The following is a 20,694-nucleotide window of genomic DNA, read 5'->3' on the forward strand; positions in this document are numbered from 1 at the left end:
TTTCTCATACATTTCTAGGTTATCACAGAAGATGTTTTTATTTCAACATTGTCAACTAATATCCTTGACTTCTGATGGTATTATAGATATGTCAATATTTTAGTTAACTGTCACTGATTTCTTACAAATCAAGTGATACAACTATTGAAAATTTAGAACAAACCTCTGTCTTACTTTAATACATGGAAAGAGTCCATCATCACTTACATGATGTGACCTACAGGGATATTTGAAATCAATAACAAACACCTCCATTTATATGTTCATTGTACATTTTACATTACTGTGTCTTTAATCTTCTAATGGAGATTAGATATAAATGGTTCCAACACAATATAGAAGGTCTTCTCTCATCTTTGAGGTAGCAACCATCAGGAAAAGTTTGAATACACACTATAAACAAAGCATAGCATGGAGTATTTCAGAGTTGAATTACATTCATTTTGGTTTTCAAATAATCTCAAATCATGTCAGTCTAAACAAGGATACAATGCTAATAACTGTAACTTCCTAAACACCAACCGTTCATCTCATGATCCATACTAACCTATCAATTTTCTATGTGTTTCTATGGATTCCTCTCTGCAGTAATTCTCCTTCAGAGTAACTTCAGAAAACAGGATTGACGAAATGCTTTCTAGTAAGCCATCTCTGATATTTACTTAGATTTAAGTTTTGATTAAATACTTTTCTACATATTTATTTCATCATTCCCATGTGTTTCTTGTATAAACGCTCATGTTTTCTGGTGTATGTTTAGGACAAATCTCTTCCATCACTTGTTTCATTACTAGGGTTTCTCTCCAGTGTGTGCTCTCAAATGTCTAGTGAGATGACCGCTCTGATCAATGCCTTTGCCACATTCCTTTCATTTGTAAGGCTTCTTTTCAGTATGAATTCTCTGATGTTTATGAAAACTTGAGCTCTGACGAAAGGCTTTGCCACATTCTTTACATGTATAAGGTTTCTCTCCAGTATGAATTCGCTGATGTTGAGTAAGGCTTGAATTTTGGGTAAAAGCTTTGCCACATTCCTTACATTTATAAGGTTTCTCTCCAGTATGGATTCGGCGATGTGGAGTAAGGCTCGTAATTTTGATAAATCCTTTGCCACAATCTTTACATTTATAAGGCTTTTCTCTAGTATGAATTACCTGATGTTCAATAAGACTTGAGCAGCCAGTAATGACTTCACTGCAGTTATTAAATTGGTCGGACTTCCCAGTACGAAGTCGCTGGTGATGATTAAGACTTGAGCTCTGTTTAAAGGCTTTGCCACACTTTGTACATTTATAAGGCTTCTCTTCAGTATGAACTCGCTGATGTCGAGTGAGACTTGAGCTACAGTTAAAGGCTTTGCCACATACCTTACATTTATAAGGTTTCTGGCCAGTATGGATTCGCTGATGTTGTGTAAGATCAGTGCCACGAAAAAAGCCTTTGCCACATACTGTACATTTAAAAGGTTTCCTTCCTGAATGGATTTTCCTGTGTCTAGTTAGATTGGATGAGTTAGTAAAGACTTTCCCACATACATTACACTTGTTATCTTTCCGTGGATTCTGAATCCTCTGCTGTCGAGTAAGATCTGAAGACAGATCAGAAACTTTCCGGGGTGCTCCAAGTGATTCTCTCCGGCTGTTCCCCGTGCAACCACCACGCATGGCTGCCATGCCTTGCAAAACTGAGGAAATCAAGGACAATCGGCTCACAGCTGGGCGAAAGGACGCCAAATCTGGGTGTATTGCTGTTGTCTCCATTCTCCTTACATCCTGAGGATCCTTCATTTTCTCCAGAAAGGTGACCAGGTCTGGCTTAGAGACTACGAGACCCAAGGAGGCCACGTTCCCGTAGTTCTCTAACATCACGTCCCTGTACAAGTCCCGCTGACTGAGGTCCAGGCATTCCCACTCCTCTAGAGTGAAATCTATGGCCACATCCTGGAACCTTAGCCGTCCCTGAGAAGCTGCCATTTCCTCCTCTTCTTTCTCCTGCTCTGCGTCTTCTCTGGGGATATTATGTTGCAAACTCATAGCTACATGTTGAGAAAATACCTTCAAATGCAACAACACAGCTCTTTAACCTGCAACTGCTGCAGTGAACAAGAAGAAAAAGTTCTCTCATTTCTCTCTCCCTTTTCTGAGCTCTTTTCTGGCTTTCTGTGTTCCTGTAGTGGGTAATCAAGACTAACCTGATATGCTAATCACATCCTGGGTTTAGTGCTCACCTTTCCCACATGCTCATTGCAGACCACCCCTGCGAGTTCTTCTCCTTTCTTCTGGCGTTACAGAGAGCACGCCGCAGAATAATTCTCGACAGATAATAATGGACCCGCCAAGCGGGCTACCTGACCCAACCTCTGAGGGTTTCTGAAACAACGCAGGAGGAAGACCTGCATTCAGGAGCCCTGAGCTGGAGTTCTCACACTCAGCACACCTGAAACCTCAGGAAGGGCCACCCCGGACTTTTAATAAAAGACATTAACAGAAGAAAAAAATTTTAATTAAGTATGTAAATTAAATTAATTAGGTACTTAATTAAGTTAATTAAATTGGTTAATTTAAATTTTTCATTTTTAAAATTAGGTTGGAAATTAATGTATTTAATTAATTGGTTATGGGGCCCCCACAAAGATATGAGACTCAAAAGACAGCCAGATATTGAGGCTTATAGACCATCCTGAGCTAAAGAAAGGAAGAGGGTTCTGGCAATTCATCAAAAGGTGAGAAGAGGAAATGTTAGGTAAGCAAAAGTTGCTTGGCTATGCAGATAACTCTCAGGTGAAAAAGTTATTTCTGATAATAACTCTCTTTCTGGCACAGGCTCCCTTTCTAATGTAAATTTCCCCTACAAAACAGAAAACAGTGACATCTACTCCCTTTTCAGAGCTCCTGTGTCTGCAGTTTCTAAAAAGAATCAGCTTAAAATAATCCTGATGCTAAAGAGGCATGTTTTGAGTGGCACATTCTGCCCCCATCACAAATGTGTGACAAGGATGCCAAGATCTCGGCTATAACCCCAGGGTTGCTTTCCTCTTGCTTTGGGCAGCCTCACCAGTTAACCTCTGAGGACTGCGTCAATTACCATTTTGCATGTGGTAAAATTTTTCATGACCTGGAAAAGGTCTTATGTATCTCAGGTGGTGCAGTGGTAAAGAATCTGCCTGCCGATACAAGAGATGCAAATTCAATCCCCTGAGCAGGAAATGGTGACCCATTCCAGTATTCCTGCCTGAAAAATTCCATGGACAGGGGAGACTGGTGGGCTACAGTCCATAGGGTCCCAAAGAGCTGGACATGACTGAGCGACTGAACACATACATGCAGAAAGCCAGCATGGGGTCTGGACTACAGGAGACATTAAAAAGTATGTTGCCTACTGTTGTATAAGTGGATACTTCCTTTTTCTCAAAGGAAGATGATAATATCTCATATTTATCAGGCATCTACTATGCATCAGGCAATTTATGTACCTTGGCACCTTATCTCCTGTAAACCTCACAATGATTTTATCGACAAAACAAAACAAAAAAAGGCATAACCTAAAGTTGAGAATAATGGTTTATTTGGTGACCTAACTGAGGACTGTACCCTGGATACAGGCTATCAGTTAGTTCTGAGGAACTGTTTCAAAGAGGTAAAGTTGGAGCCAAGATACATAGGAATTTTTGTCAGGAAAAAAAAGTGTAGTCGAACATCAAAAGATTACTGCTAATCACAAAAAAACAGACGTCTCAAGCTGATGATTTTAGTGCTTTTCTAAATATGAGAAGACACAAGAGTCTGGGCTCACTGAACTTACTCCTTTGATGTGCATCTTCTCTCTCGGGGGCCAGGGTCCTGCTGCTCTCCAGCGTGAACTCCGCTCAGAGTTCACCACTGGGGGTGGCTGCAGTGGTTGGTGGCCGGCAATGTTCCTTGCTGACTGAAATGACAGGCAACGTTTTTTGTCCATGGTTTTATGAGCTAAATAGTATTATATGGAAAGAAGCAAAGCTCAGCTTATGAACTTGTTCACTATCTCACAGTCAGCGAATGGTTGTTAACCCAGGAGTTTTCTTGTCAGAGCCCAAGTTCCTAACGTGGAGTAATCTCCTCTTGCTTGAGAGCCTCCATATTCTGCAAAGTCTAGCACTCGTGTGAGTGAGGAGTTGGTTTTGATACCTACAGGAGAGTCTAAAGGTGTGACTCCGGGTAAGTCAGAGACAGACAAGGTCTCATTTCTATTGTCAAATAAATACAGTGCAAACACTTGTGTGAAGTTAACACTTTAGAAACTGTTAGTAACTAGTCTTTGAAAGTGTTAGTCGCTCAGTTGTGTCCAACTCTTTGGTGATCCCATGGACTGTAGCCTGCCAGGCTCCTCTGTCCACAGAATTCTCCAGGCAAGAATACTGGAGTGGATTGCCATTTCCTTCTCCAGGGAATCTTCCTGACCCAGGGATCAAACCCGGGTCTCCTGCATTGCAAGCAGATTCTTACCACCTGGGCCACAAGAGAATCCCAACTAGTTTTTGGTATGAGGTAGTTTTTCATATTCTCTGGAGAAGAAACTCAAAGTTACCTCAGCTCTGGGACCTCTGGCAGTCTGGCAGTCTGGCAGACCCTGGCAGTCTGATGCTTTTTGCAGCCTCACAGCAGACAGAAACAAGCAGAGGTGCAAAGACAGAACTCAGACAGAGGAAATCTGGTGCTGTAGTGCTCCTTCACTATTTTTCCTAGCAGACAGAATTCTCTTTTCAGATAGAATAGGACCAGGAAGCTGTGAGAACTTCATAAATATTTAGTCAAAGCAATTACGATTTCTCTCCATCCCTTTCAACAATCCTCAGTGCCTGAAACAGACTAACTGGCAGTTTTTGAGAAATGACAGAGACTATTCTAGCTAAGTTAACAAGGCATTCCACCAAAAGGGAGCCCTGCACAGTCTTAAAGTGGTAACAGCGAAATAAAATATAATCATCAACTTAATGATGAGGACTCTCTGGAATCGCCGCATTACGTTATGTGAGCAATTTCCGTATAACTAATGGTTGCTTTGGATAGAGAGTGTTGAAGTCAGCAGGCTTCTGGTTTCCCTGTAGGTAGAAAACATATTGCCAGACAGCTGTTTCACTAGCTATTGGTGATTTGATTCTCAATACATTAGTTCTTTTCCTTGGCAGTGAATTCAGTGCAATCTACTTGAAAACAACGAGTGATTTATTGAGCACTTACTTTGTGCAAAGCAATCTGTTAGGCCTGAGGAGAGAAACAAAAGTAAGTCTCAAGACTTTCAACAAGACAATAAAGAGAAATTATATCCATGCACACATTAAGATAATCTATGGTAGAAAAGATAAATGAGCCAACTCCTCTAGCCCAAGTGGAAAGCTTTGACTTGCATTGGAGATGACACTGGAAGGCAGGCAAGATTCAAAAGACAGGGGAAGGAATTTCCAAGGAAGGGGAACAGTCAGGAAAGAACAAATATGGTTGACAGAAATTTAAGGGATCAGGAACTGGTAGGGCTAGTCTTTCCAAAAGAGCTGCCACTAGCCACCTGTGGCTCCTGAACTCTGAGCTCTTGACTAGTCCAAACAGAAATGTGCTCTATATGTAATATATACACCAGATTTTGAACACTTAATTTAAAAAAATCTCATTAATATCTTTGTAGCATGTCAACTGAAAGATATGTAAAAGTTGTGGGTCAAGTTTTATTCAGGGACCTTATTGAGGACGAGAGTCTGAGAGATCGCCTCTCAGATCACTCTGAGGAACTGCTCTGAAGGGATAAGGGAGGAGCCAGGATCTATATGAATTTCTTGCTGGGAAAATTATGTAGTCAAGTATCAAAAGGTTACTGCTAATCACAAAGAACAGGCATCTCAAGTTTTATTGCTTTTCTGTGTTTGTGAAGATGCAAGAATCTGGAGTCTTTGGAAATTTTTCTTAGGTACATATCTTAACTATCTAAGGGCCAGTATATCCAAAGCATGAGGGCTTCCCAGGGGGCTCAGTGGTAAAGAATCTGCTTGCCAACACAGGAGACTCTAGTTCAATCCCTAGGTCGGGAAGATCCCCTGCAGAAGGGAATAGCTACCCACTCCAGTATTCTTGCCTAGAAAATTCCATGGACAGCGGAGCCTGGCGGGCTACAGTCCATAGGGTTGCAAAGAGTTGGACGTGACTTAGAGATTCAACAACAACAACATATCCAAAGCATAGAACGGTTCCTATTTTTCTCCATCCTGAACTGCCTCAGGGCACACTGCTTGTAGGTTACTACAGTGGCTAATCCCTCTAGGATTGGAATGGAAGGCACCATTTTTTTCTTTACAATTGTTTATATGTTGAAATAATATTTATGTATTTCCTTTTTCCTCTAGCCACCTTAAGTTCACTAACTTGGGCCCTGCAAATTAGATGAAAGACAGATTAACAAGAGAAAAATGGAATTTTATTAACTTGCGCACCCCTCATATACACAGGAGTACTCAGTGATGAGTAAATCAAAGGGGTGGTTAGAACATGGGCTTATATCACATCTTAACAAAGAACAGTCAGCTTGTAGGGAAGTGACAAAGGAAAGGAGCTTTGAGCTTGTGTGTGTGTGTGCTATTGCTTCAGCGGTGTCCAACTCTTTACTACCCCACGGGCTGTAGCCCACCAGGCTCCTCTGTCCATGGGATTCTCCAGGCAAGAACACTGGAGTGAGTTGCCATTTCCTCCTCCAGGGGATCTTCCTGACCCAGGGACTGAACCCGGGTCTTTTACGTCTCCATTGGCAGGGGGGTTCTTTACCATTAGTGCCACCTGGAAAGCTCTGGGTTGAGCTTCTAGGGGTGGCAAATTATCGGAAGACAAAAGTATGGATAAACTAGTAGAAGATAAGAATTGTTCTCATGATGTTTGTGTAGATTCCTCTAGTGCCATCTCTGGGTTCATAAAATCCTAGAGTTTTCTAGGGAAAGGGATGAAGAAATGTTCTATTCTTTCTAGGAGAATTGTGGGGAGAGTTTTTCTTGCATCTGCTTTTCTCCAAATGCCCTCAGTCAAACATAATCCTTAGGCTAGAGTGGCATATTTGAGGATGGCATACTCTGAACCCCTTCAAGATACACTGGATTAGATAAAATGTATTATTAATATTAGCTTCACATTTTTTAAATGATTTTTTTGATGTTCAGTTCAGTTCAGTTGCTCAGTCATGTCCGACTCTTTGCGACCCCATGAACCGCAGCACACCAGGCCTCCCTGTCCATCACCAACTCCCGGAGTCTACCCAAACCCATGTCCATTGAGTCAGTGATGCCATCCAGCCATCTCATCCTCTGTTGTCCCCTTCTCCTCCTGCCCTCAATCTTTCCCAGCATCAGGGTCTTTTCCAATGAGTCAGCTCTTTGCATCATGTGGCCAAAGTATTGGAGTTTCAGCTTGAACATCAGTCCTTCCAATGAACACCCAGGACTGATCTCCTTTAGGATGGACTGGTTGGTTCTCCTTGCAGTCCAAGGGACTCTCAAGAGTCTTCTCCAACACCACATTTCAAAAGCATCAATTTTTCAGTGCTCAGCTTTCTTCACAATCCAACTCTCACATCCATACATGACCACTGTGAAAACCATAGCCTTGACTAGATGGACCTTTGTTGACAAAGTAATGTCTCTGCTTTTTAATATGCTGTCTAGGTTGGTCATAACTTTCCTTCCAAGGAGCAAGGGTCTTTTCATTTCATGGCTGCAATAACCATCTGCAGTGCTTTTGGAGCCCCCCAAAATAAAGTCAGCCACTGTTTCCACTGTTTCCCCATCTATTTGCCACAAAGTGATGGGACCGGATGCCATGATCTTAGTTTTCTGAATGTTGAGATTTAAGCCAATTTTGTCACTCTCCTCTTTCACTTTCATCAGAGTCTCTTTAGTTCTTCTTCACTTTCTGCCATAAGAGTGGTGTCGTCTGCATATCTGAGATTATTGCTGTTTCTCCCAGCAATCTTGATTCCAGCTTGTGCTTCCTCCAGCCCAGCATTTCTCATGATGTACTCTGCATATAAGTTAAATAAGTAAGGTGACAATATACAGCCCTGATGTACTCCTTTTCTTTTTTGATGTGGACCATTTTAAAAGTCTTTACTGAATTTGTTACAATTTTGTGGTTTTTTTGGGGGGTGGGGCCTGCAAAGCATGTGGGATTTTAGCTCCCTGTTCAGGGATTAAACCAGCATCCCCTGTATTGGAAAGTGACGTCTTAACCACTGGACCACCAGGGAAGTCCCTCCACTTTTAAAAAAAAAACTTTTTAAATGTGACTATTAAAAAGTTTCAGTTATATTTGTGGCTAATGTTATTTTCTACAGGATAGTGGTGGGTCAGATTATGGCACATTTTGAATATCAAAGTGTTTGAAAGGCACTTCTTGGCATTGTATTTTGGCAATGGGAGGTGGATGTGACACCATCAAGAAGGGACGGCATATGCTACTGTTGTGGTAAGATTATAATTGGGAACTGGGACCAGGGTTTTGAAAATGGCTGGAAAACAGCTGCTGTGTTTGCTTATTTGAGTGGGTGGTTGGGATTTTATTCATAATCAAAATAAATTGCAGAGGCACTAATGATAGTGTTTCTGTGGTAAGTGAGAAAAAAAAAGGCAGTAACTCAAGAAAAACTTGAAATGATTTAGTATTACATTTTCTCAATTGAGATTTGATAGTGATCGACTATTAAAATATTTTATTATTGACATTTTCGTAGGAAAAATAGCTATTACTACTAGTCTGACTTTCTCTAGCCTGTAACTTCCATCTTACCCTTGAAAGGATAGTTTTTTAATGAAATTGTTAGAAACTGAAGTTTACTTAGGAACACAGTTATTGTGTTTTTTATATACAGTCTGAAATTTAAGTGCTTCAGAATATGTGATATGTAGGTATATGTTTAAATTAGTTTTAATCATAAAGCATTCTAATCATAAATCCACGTTTGAAAAGTGGGTTACCCACGAAAGATGCTATACTCTGGATGACATTTCTGCAAGAACTTCAAAAATTTCTCCTTGAATCTGCACTTAAGGGGATTTAAAGGGATAGTGTAACAGTGAAATGAATGATGAGGAGTCTGGCAGCCTAAAGCCTTGGGGAAAATTCCCAGGTTCAGAACTCTATCCTGCCTTCCTTCTCTTAATGGAGATTTCTCTTGTCTGATCTGATTAGGAAGCTAGCTGATCTTCAGTCAGAATGTTTTCTCATTTTGCCTGGGAATTAACCTTTCGTGCAAGGTGTTTGCTGGTGTTCCTAGGCGATCAAGGAGCTAGAATTTCATGGAGCTTACAAAGCAAGTATGTGTGTTTGGGAGTCGATCTGTAATAGATGTTTGCACATGTGTCTTGGTCTGAGATGTATCTTCATGAGCGGTTATGGGAAAAGACCAATGGCTCAGTGATCAGACATAGGGTTTGACCAGGAGAGTCCCAGTTTACACTTGCTGTCCAACCCTGATTATTAATAGCACCACTTTTCACTGTTAAAAATGTCTGAGTTTGAATGATAAATTACGTGGTCACTCTTTTGCAGGTGGTTTTAAAATATGTCTACAGATTCTTTGTAGTTCCTCCCATCAAGAGGTAGAGTCTATTTCTCCACTCTTTGACCATGGACTGGATTAGTGACTGGCTTTAAAGAAATAGAGTAAGGCAGACGTGATGGTGTGTTACTGGTGGTGGCCACAAAAGGCACTTAGTACGTGTTGCCCTTGGGTCACTTACTCTGGGGGAAGCTAGCCGCTATACTGTAGTGAGCATTTTGTAAAAGAAGGAATGTGAGATTCAGGTAAAGCAACTTGCCGAAATTCCCACAGCCAGCTGGTGGTAGAGCCAGCTCTCCATCTGTATCTGCCTCACTGCAAACCCACACTCTTAAAAGAACAAAATTATGCTCTACTGCCTTGTGAAAAAGAATCCAGAAAAATAAAATAATAGGAAATTTGACAATAGGCCATGAGCAAATGCGAAAGACTTTGTATGAGATAGATAGTAAACCTAAGGTTTTTTTTTTTTTTTTTTTAAACCTAAGGTTTTAAATGCTGTTTTTTTTTTATTTTAAATTTATTTATTTTTTAATTGAAGGATAATTGCTTTATAGTATTGGGTTGGTTTCTGCCAAACATCGATGTGAATCAGCCGTGGGTATACATATGTCCCCTCTCTTTTGAACCTCCCTCTCACCTCCCTTCTCATCCCATTAAATGCTGTTTTTAAATCATTTTTTCAGAATGTACAATACATTCACATGGTTCAAAAGATATGAATGTATTTCAGTGAAGTCTCTCTCTCTCAACTCTGCTCCCAGCTGCCTAGTGCCCTTCTTAACATTGCTAGTTTCTTGCATGTCTTTCCAGAAATAACTCTAAAATTGTACAAGGCCATATATGTGTGTGTATATATGTATACTCAGTATCACCATATTTTAACACAAATGATAGCACAGAATAGCACACATTTTTGGGGTTTTTGTTGTTGTTGTTTGTTTTTTAACCTAACAATGAAGTATGGGTGTCATTAAAGTACATTAAAAAGTACTGTTTTAAGTATACTATCAAGGGTGAAACAGATCACCAGCCCAGGTTGGATGCATGAGACAAGTGCTCAGGGCTGTGCACTGGGAAGACCCAGAGGGATGGGATGGAGAGGGAGGCGGGAGGGGGGATCTGGATGGGGAACACATGTAAATCCATGGCTGATTCATGTCAATGTATGGCAAAAACCACTACAAAATTGTAAAGTAATTAGCCTCCAACTAATAAAAATAAATGGAAAAAAAATTAAATGTACTGTTTTTATAGTTGCATGGTATTCCAGTGAGTTGTGTAACATAACATGTAACAAATATCTTTTTGATGTTATTTTAGTTATTCTCAATCCTTTTTTTATTTCAACAAAATGCCGTGATGAACAACCATGTAAACATTGTCGCCTGTAGATACAGGTTCTCAGCACCATAGCCCAGCCCACTGCTCTGATGTGATGAAGGGCTACTGAGGGCATTATAGACCAAACTATTCACTAACTCTGTGATGGGGTTCTGAAACTATTGGCTTCCTTTCTGTTACCACTCCAGTATTCATGCCTGGAAAATCCCATGGACTGAGGAGCCTGCGGGGCTACAGTCCATGGGGTTGCAAAAAGTCAGACACGACTGAGCGACTTCACTTTCACTTTCTCTCACTTTCAGGAGTGGGATGACAACAGAAGGGCAGAGTTAGTTTCTTTAAAAAAAAATTCTGTTAAATTCATAGACATGTACTTTCTAACTTGCTGTATCAGAAAGTAGCTGATGAAGGAATTCCCCGGCGGTCATGGTTAGCACTCTGAACTTTCACTGCCTAGGGTGGGGGTTTGATCACTGCCTAGGGTGGGGGTTTGATCACTGCCTAGGGTCGGGGTTTGATCCCTGGATGGAGAACGAAGATCCTGCAAGCCGCACAGCGCAGCCCAAAAAGGAGAGAAAGAAAAACAGCTGATGAAATGATTTAAATTTGGCAGGATGTTAATTCTCATGTGTGTCCTAAGGAAATAGTGGGCGCCTTTTAATGTAAATGGGCTTCCCTAGTGGCTCAGTAGTGAAGAATCTGCCTGCAAAGCAGGAGACACAGGCTCGACCCCTAAGTCAGGAAGACCCCCTGGAGAAGGAAATGGCAACCCACTTCAGTATTCTTGCCTGGAAAATCCCATGGACAGAGGAACCTAGCAGGCTACAGTCCACGGGGTCACAAAGAGTAATGCACGATTGAGTGACTAAACCACCATTTAATATAAATACCTCTAAATCTCTTCCTGAAACTTCCCTGTTCCTCTTTATCCTCTTTCTGCCCCTCCCTTCCTCCACCTCCTTTAGATGCCCAGCTACCCAGGCCAAAAATCTGTCTTACATGACAGGTCACGGATGAGAACCCAGAGCCTCCAAATCCTCTAATAATAGCTGGCTTATTGAATGTGCTGGGCTTGGTAGGTACAAGCAGAGTACAGTGTTTTTCCTTCTCATCTCTCCTCCTGTAACCTGCACTGTAGATCCATTCTAGGGCCGCTCTGGAAGAAATCTCAGGCAAGTTTTGTCACCTTTCTGGTCCCTGTCATGTAATAAAAAGTCCAGTTCTGCTGACCTGGCTGCAGGGCAAGGGGGGCGTAATGGAAGTCCGCCTCCCCACCCCCAACAGTCCTCTCCCCGACTGTGACTGATCTCACGGCAGCATCCTACCAAAATCCCAGCAATAATAGAAAGATACAAGGGTGGGAAGCAGCTTCCTGTACTGGATGAAGCCAGGTTCCTCGGACCGGATCATGTTAACATGAGTAATTAATCAGAATAATGCCACAGGCGTACAGCTGAATGCTAATCAAGCCTTCTTCCTGTTGCTGAAGGGACACAAACGGAGGGTGTTTCCATGGCAATTTGTAAACCAAGAGGAGGTGAGAAGGATGGAGATGAACTCCTGTACGTGATGTATGCCTCTCAGGCGGCACTTAGAATGAAAACGCTAGTGCAAGACTCATAAAAGGCATCTATTCTAGAGTGTTTTAAACCCTTACCAAAGATGAGTGGGATGTTACCAACCATGACTGATCAATTCACCAGTCACAGGTCATCAAAGAGGAGTGTTCCCACTGAAGAGTTTTAAGAAGTCGCTTTTGTTTTTCAAGTAGAAAACCTGAGCTCCGAATGAGCCCATTCATGCTTTGGAAAAGCTACATTATTTAACCTAGGGTCTCTTGTTTTCAAATTTTAGCAGGTTAAAAGTAAGTTGCTAGTGAGACAGACATTGGAGTTACTTTAATGCTCAAAAGGAACTTGCAATTCGAGCAGTAACTTAAAGGCACCTAGAGATATAACTGCCTTTAGGTTCACAAAACTGCTGACTTTTAATAGAAGATTTTCTATTCAACTAGAGAAATCTCTATAGAGGACTTTTTAAAATCCCTCCTCCCACTGCTTTCCATTGGGTAACCACAGTTTGTTTTCTATGCTTGTGAATCTGTCTCTGTTTCAAAAATAAGTTTATTTCTGTCATATAGACAATATCATAGTATGATAATTTCTAGGTCTGCCCATGTTGCTGCAAATGACGTTATTTCATTTTTTTTATAGCTGAGTAATATTCCATTGTATATATGTACCACGTCTTCTTTATCCATTCATCTGTCAGTGGACATTTAGGTTACTTCCATGTCTTGGCTATTGTAAATAGTGCTATGAACACTGGAGTGCATGTATCTTTTCCAATCAGAACTTTCATCTTTTCCAGATATGTGCCCAAGAGTGGGATTGCTGAATCATATGGTAACTCTATTTTGAATTTTTTAAGGAGCCTCCATACTGTTCTCTGTAGTTGCTACACTAGTTGACACTCCTACCAACAATACAGAAGGGTTCCCTTTTCTCTACACCCTCTCTAGCATTTATTATTTGTAGACTTTTTGATGATGGCCACTCTATCTGGTGTGAGGTGGTACCTCCTTGTAGTTTTGATTTGCATTTCTCCAATAATTAGTGAAACTGAACATCTTTTCGTGTGCCTCTTGGCCATCTATATGTCTTCTTTGGAGAATGTCTATTTAGGTCTTCTGCCCATTTTGTTCAAGTTGTTTGTTTTTTTCTATATTGAGCTGTGTGAGCTGTGTGTATAATTTAGAAATTAATCCCTTGTCAGTCATATCATTTACAGACATTTTCTCCATAATGTGTGTGAAAGTTGTTCAGTTGTGTCCAACTCTTTGCTACCCCATGGACTGTAGAGTCCATGGAATTCTCCAGGCCAGAATACTGGAGTGGGTAGCCTTCCCCTTCTCCAGGGATCTTCCCAATCCAAGGATCAAACCAAGGTCTACTGCATTGCAGGCAGATTCTTTACCAGTTGAGTCATAAGGGAAGCCCATTTTCTCCACAGAGGATCTTTAAACATAAGTTGTTAAACGTAGCCACCCCCCTTAAACCCATTTGCCATAGCAAGTTGGCAAAAAGCAGGATACATAGGGATGTATTAAAAAAAAAAACTCTGACTCTGAATGGCTGTTCAGGATTTCCTTATAGGAAGTATACCTTAAGCTAACTCTCTGGCAGCATTAGCAAATTCTTACTTTGTTTGGACAGTTACACACAGAAAAACCCCACTAATTAATATAAACCTTAAAAATGTATAAATTTGGTCTAGCTTCTCACATTTTAAAGAGTACTTCGGTTATCACCTTTAGATGAAACAACCATCCAAACTCCCTTATCCTGAGTGTGTGACAATCATGAAATCAGTGTAGTAAAAGGAGACATATGCTCTTTACAATATTAGTGTCAAGAGTTAGATGTCTTCTAAGTTTTAACATACAAGAAACAACTTGATGCTTCCCTGCTTCTTGCCTGGGGTTTACTCTTGCCTATTTTCATGACAGTATGACAGAAAATTCACAGTAATGTTACCTTAGACTGTGTACATACTGGATCAAAACTCACCCTGTGTTTATAGAATAGCTGCATCTGTGCTACATGCTCAGTAGTGTCCGACTCTCTGCGACCCCATGGACTGTAGCCCACCAGATTCCTCTATCCACACGTTTCTCCAGGCAAGAATACTGGAGTGGGTTGCCATGCCCTTCTCCAGGGGAATCTTCCCAACCCAGGGATGGAACCCGCATCTCTTGCATCACCTGCACTGGCAGGCAGATTGTTTGCTGCTGCATCACCTGGGAAATACTGCTTAATAAATAAAAGCATGCTGAGAAGGTGACCTGTATTCCACATTAGCGAGTGGTTACTTTAGTTATAGGATCTTTCAAACTCTTTCAATGAACTAAGGTGAAAGAAGGCACAACTAAAATCTGTCCAAAAAAGGATAAAAATCCAGCCCAGGGTAGTAGTGAAACTGAAAAGACCCTTCCAGTTTAAAACCTCTCCCCTTGCCTGAGTCAGGCTGAGAAATGTGCCATAAGGAGGATAATTTTAGTTTTATGATTCTTCTCTAGTGTTGACCTTTTTTTTTCACCATTTGGATACTGTTTGGGGCCCCTCTGGGGATAGGGCTTCCCTTGTGGCTCAGCTAGTAAAGAATCTGCCTACAATGCAGGAGACCTGGGTTCAATCCCTGGGTTGGGAAGATCCCCTGGAGAAGGGAAAGGCTACCCACTCCAGTACTCTGGCCTGAAGAATTCCATTCAGTCCATGGGGTCACAAAGAGTCGGACACAACTGAGGGACTTTTACTCAGTTCACAGGGGTAGAGTACTAGAAGGCTGGTGATGAGAGGGAATAGGCGCAGCATATTTAACTTGACAGCTGTGATCTTCGTCAGCATCCCTGGAGCCGGATGAAAGTCAGAGCCAACTCTGAGCCTCATTGGTGCTCTGGGGGGATGTTTGGAGAGCCCCTGTCACCCCTAGCAAGGATGAGTCTCTCTCATGTTGGTTTTTGGGGTTAAACACTACCTTTTCTTTCTTCTTCTCCTTCTTTTTTTTAAAATTAATTTATATTTGGCTGCACTGGATCTTCGTTGCTGCTCGTGGGCTTTCCCTAGTTGCGGCGCCCGGGTTTCTCATGGCAGCGGCTTCCCTTACTGTGGAGCGTGGCTCTAGACGTGCAGGTTTCAGTAGTTGTGCGGCATGGGTTTAGTTGCCCTGCTGCATGTGCAATCTTCCTGGGCCAGGGATGGAATAAACCCCTGTACCCTGCATTGGCAGGTGGATTCTCAGCCCCTGGACCACCAGGGAAATCGCAAATGCTACCTTTTCTAGGTATCTGCTGTGTGCTCATTTAGTTGTTAGAATCACTCTCCCCATCCCAGCCTCCTAGCAGGTTGCCTATCTGGACGGGGGTTGCTCTCCAAAGGGCCCTATCCAGCTGCCTCCCCGTGGTCCCCAGCCCACAGAACACCCTGAGTCATTTTTGCTCTGCCATCTGCAAGAGCACTGGCCATTCCTAAGCAACCATCGCTCCTCCTGCAGCTGCTGCCAGGCAAACCCAGCTCCTACCCCTGCCTCTTGGCTTTCGCTCCACAATGACTCTCAAATGTCAAGGCAACAAGTTCGGGCTCTCCAAATGTGGTTTTCTCTAAGTTCCTCTCATTGGCTTCAAATGTGTTGGAAGCGCGCCCTGCCTCCACTCCCCTGTTCCAGGAGCACACCACACAGACACCTCTCTGCAAAGCACTCCTCACTGGAGGATCCTCAGCCCCCCAGTGATCCTTCGCCTTCTCTTCTACCGTCTGGAGGTGGCTCATGGGCTGATGCAGGCAAAACCATTTCACAATCTCTTCACACGCTCTGTGTAGGCAAGGCACTGCCTTGCATTAGCACCAGGGAGTGCTTGGCACTTACTGTTTTGTCCTTGAATCTTGGAGCCTCTGCTGAGGTTTTAAGACTGAAAGAAGAGCCCATTTTAGCACCCTGTTACATGTTATAGGGAACTTCCCTGGTGACCCGGTGGTAAAGGATCCATCTGCCAATACGGGGACTCTGGTTCCATCCCTGGGTCGGGAAGATCCCCTGGAGAAGGCAATGGCAACTCACTCCAGTTTTCTTGCCTAGAGAATCCTATGGACAGAGGAGCCTGATGTGCTACAGTCCATGGGGTCACAAAGAGTTGGACAGAACTTAGTGACTAAACAACAACACACATTACAGACTCAATTCTTAGGTGCGGCCTTTATTACACCATCTGTGCAGTAGGAGTTTTTACGTGGGTAGAAAGGAGCGTGATTGACAAGGCGATGTGCCTCCTCTCTAGAGTAGCAGAGGCTGAAAGGGAATCATCTGCCCTTGAACACAGGTAATACAGATCACTTACATCTCTCTACTTCTTTCCATCCTTATGGCCCGAACTGCATTTAGACCTCATTGTCTCTTGCCCATGTGTGAGGTAATCTCTCTAATTAGTGATCACAGTGACTTGATAGTTAGTCCTTTCACTGCTCTCCTAAAATTGTCTCCAATACATCACTGTATTCATTTCCTAGGGTTACAACAAATGACCACACACTCAGTGGCTTACCACAATAGAGCTTCATAGTCTCACAGCCCTAGAGGCCAGACATCCAAAAATCAAGGTGTTGGCAGCTTGGTTCTTTTTGGAGGCGCTGAGGGGAAATGTCCTGGGCCTTTCTTCTAGCTCCTGGTATTCCTACAAGACAGTCCTTGGCATTCCTCAGCTTGTAGATGCATCATTCCAACCTCTGTCTCCACGTTCACATGGCCTTCTTCCCTGTGCATCTCTGCATCTCAAACCTCCTTCCTTTTTTCTCTCTAAGGGTGCCACTCATTGGAATTGGGTCCACCCTAAACCCAATCAGTCTCATTTCAAGATCCTCGTAATTACATCTGCAAAGACCCTATTTCCAAGGAAAGGCACAGTCACAGGTACAGAGGGTTAGGACTTGGACACATCTCGAGGGGGCACATTCAGCCTCTGGCATCACAAGGGCTCCTCCCAAGCCGCTGCCTCCCTCCGTTGAGTGCTCCCCATCTGAGCTCCAAACCGGAAGGCCAAGAATGCTTCTGAGAAACTCTGAAATAAGCTGCCGGACTGTTTTGTTTTGTTTTGTTTTTTAATAGACTAGGGCAATTAGAATGAAAACTGGAGCTTGGAGGACAGGAATGCCAACCCTGGAAGGAGGAGCCATACAGAGGCAGACTCCCCAAGAGCTGAAAGCCACGCACAGGCGACTCTTCCCTGAGGAAGGAGCCTTGGAGCTAATGTTCGTCCATCCCCTGGAGACCCTGCCCAGCACGCACACACATACGCTGACCACATCTTGCCTGTCCATACATACCACATACCAGTGGCTAAGGTGAAATTCACCCCCATGTGACCTGACAACTGCCACAAAGCCACCTCCTGCCTCCACTCCTAGCCTCCACTCATCATCCTGCAGTGACTTCCCTCTAAATCAGACCTGATCTAAATGTCACTCTGGTTTAAATGCCAAGGTGGCTTCCTAGAGATCCTCAGAAGAGATCCCACCCTCCCAACCTCTAACGACACGTCCCACTTTCAGTTTCCCTAAACAACCTCCTTTGCCACCACACCCCTGCACATGTTGCTGCTTCAGCCTTGGGGTTGCTTCCATTTTCTCCACCTCTCAGCAGCCCTGAGCCCATATCTACCCATCCTGAGCAGCTTTGCCCTGCAGGTGTTGAGAGAGACACCTGGACAACACGGGTGAGCAGCAGAGCCTAGGCAGACTGATCATCTCCGTGCAGTGAGGTGCAGTCTGCCAGGCCTGATGGTACATGTTCCGGGAAGCCTTCCCATACCTCGGGCTGGTTTTCTTGCAGCTGCCATGTACACGCGTGAGCACAACACCCCGTGCACATTGCTTCCAGCCCTTGTCACACTATTCTGAAATTAACTGTCTCCTCCTCAAGGCTGTGGCTCCTCCTTGAGGGCCGTGACCTGGACGTAATTTGTCATTGTAATCACAGTGCCTGGGACAGAGTCAGGTTTCTTTTCTTTTCTTTTTTTTAAAAAAATATATTTATTTACTTGGCTACACTGGCTCTTGGTTGCAGCATGCGGGATCTAGTTGCCTGACCAGGGATCGAACCCAGGCCGCCTGCATTGGTAGCTCAGAGTTTTAGCCACTGGACCACCAGGGAAGTTCCCAGAGTCAGTGTTTCTGCTGGTGGATGCCTGGACAGGGAAAGGTCACCTCCCAGCTGCTTCCATATTCTCCACCACAGGCCCTGTGGAGGTGGAGAGAGGAGGTGGAGAGCATAGTAAAGAGAATTGAGGATGGTCCCTGTACCCCTAATTCTTTGATGTTCAACCATGGAGAGTGAGTCAGCATACCAACCTCCTGTGGCCTTGATCCAACTCAAGACACCATTGGCTTAAACCCACGACTCTGGGTGATTGCTTCCCTTAAGATAATTATGATGTTCTTTTTCATCATAGAGATAATAATTGTTTATCACAGAAAATTCACAAAACATACAAAAGTTGGAAAGGCTACTCATAGCCTCACCACTGTTTAACATTTTGGTGTATTTATCTCCAGACTTGGAAAGGAAATTCTATTTCTGTTTGCTTAGGCTTGCTACTTCAGGGAGGACCAGTAAAACAAAGATGATACTATGTTTGTAATTTTGCATCTTTTTTTTTATATAACATCTTAGTTTAAACATTTTTTCCTTCATGGATATAAACTCTTGGTAAACATTTAGAGGCTGATATTTAACTTTCTGTATACTTATTGCCAAATTCAGACTTAAATGGAAGAAAGTAGGGAAAACCACTAGACCATTCAGGTATGACCTAAATCAAATCCCTTACGATTATACAGTGGAAGTGACAAATAAATTCAAAGGATTAGATCTGATAGACAGAGTGCCTGAAGAACTATACACGGAGGTTCATGACATTGTACAAGAGGCAGTGATCAAGACCATCTCCAAGAAAAAGAAATGCAAAAAGGCAAAATGGTTGTCTGACAAGGCCTTACAAATAGATGAGAAAAGAAGAGAAGCTAAAGGCAAAGGAGAAAAAGAAAGACATACACATTTGAATGCAGAGTTCCAAAGACTAGTAAGGAGAGATAAGAAAGACTTCCTCAGTGATCAGTGCAAAGAAATAGAGGAAAATAATAGAATGGGAAAGACTGGAGATCTTTTCAAGAAAATTAGAGATACCAAGGGAACATTTCATGCAAATGGGCACAATCAAGTGGGCACAATAAAGGGCAAAAACAGTGTGGACCTAACAGAAGGAGAAGATATTAAGAAGGAGTGGCAAGAATACACAGAACTACGTGACATAGATCTTCATGACCCAGATAACCATAATGGTGTGATCACTCACCTAGAGCCAGACATCCTGGAATGCGAAATCAAGTGGGCCTTAGGAAGCATCGCTACAAACAAAGCTAGTGGAGGTGATGGAATCCCAGTTGAGCTATTTCAAATTCTAAAAGATGATGCTGTGAAAGTGCTGTACTCAATAAGTCAACAAATTTGGAAAACTCAGCAGTAGCCACAGGACTGGAAAAGGTCAGTTTTCATTTCAATCCCAAAGAAAGACAATGCCAAAGAATGTTCAAACTACTGCACAATTGCACTCGTCTCACACACTAGTAAAGTAATGCTCAAAATTCTCCAAGCCAGGCTTCAACAATACATGAACCATAAACTTCCAGATGTTCAAGCCGGATTTAGAAAAGGCAGAGGAAGGAGAGATCAAATTGCCAACATCTGCTGGATCATTGAAAAAGCAAGAGAGTTCCAGAAAAACATTTATTTCTTCTTTATTGACTATGCCAAAGCCTTTGACTGTGTGGATCACACAAACTGTGGAAAATTCTGAAAGAGATGAGAATAGCTCCTGAGAGATCTGTATGCAGGTCAGGAAGCAACAGTTAAAACTGGACATGGAACAACAGACTCGTTCCAAATTGGGAAAGGGGTATGTCAAGGCTGTATATTGTCACCCTACTTATTTAACTTATATGCAGAATACATCATGTGAAATGCCGGGCCAGATGAAGTACAAGCTGGAATCAAGATTGCCAGGAGAAATATCAATAATCTCAGATATGCAGATGACACCACCCTTATGGCAGAAAGCGAAGAAGAACTAAAGATCCTCTTGATGAAAGTGAAAGAAGAGAGTGAAAAAGTTGGCTTAAAGCTCAACATTCAAAAAACTAAGATCATGGTGTCTGGTCCCATCACTTCATGGCAAATAGAT

At 42.6% G+C, this 20,694-nt stretch overlaps 1 protein-coding gene across 1 annotated transcript; it reads right to left on the reverse strand.

Annotated features, from left to right (window-relative positions):
- Positions 1 to 203: 203 nt before the first annotated feature.
- Positions 204 to 3,953, reverse strand: LOC122674715 (zinc finger protein 679-like). Its single transcript, XM_043873216.1, has 5 exons — positions 3,801 to 3,953; positions 2,227 to 2,277; positions 1,535 to 2,053; positions 1,039 to 1,366; positions 204 to 217 (listed from the first exon to the last, which is right to left on the reverse strand). The coding sequence occupies exons 1-5, from the start codon at positions 3,951 to 3,953 to the stop codon at positions 204 to 206; spliced, it is 1,065 nt and encodes a 354-aa protein (XP_043729151.1).
- Between the last annotated feature and the right edge of the window lie 16,741 nt (positions 3,954 to 20,694).

Source organism: Cervus elaphus, chromosome 18 (assembly GCF_910594005.1).
Source record: "Cervus elaphus chromosome 18, mCerEla1.1, whole genome shotgun sequence".
NCBI classification, from domain to species: Eukaryota; Metazoa; Chordata; class Mammalia; order Artiodactyla; family Cervidae; genus Cervus; species Cervus elaphus.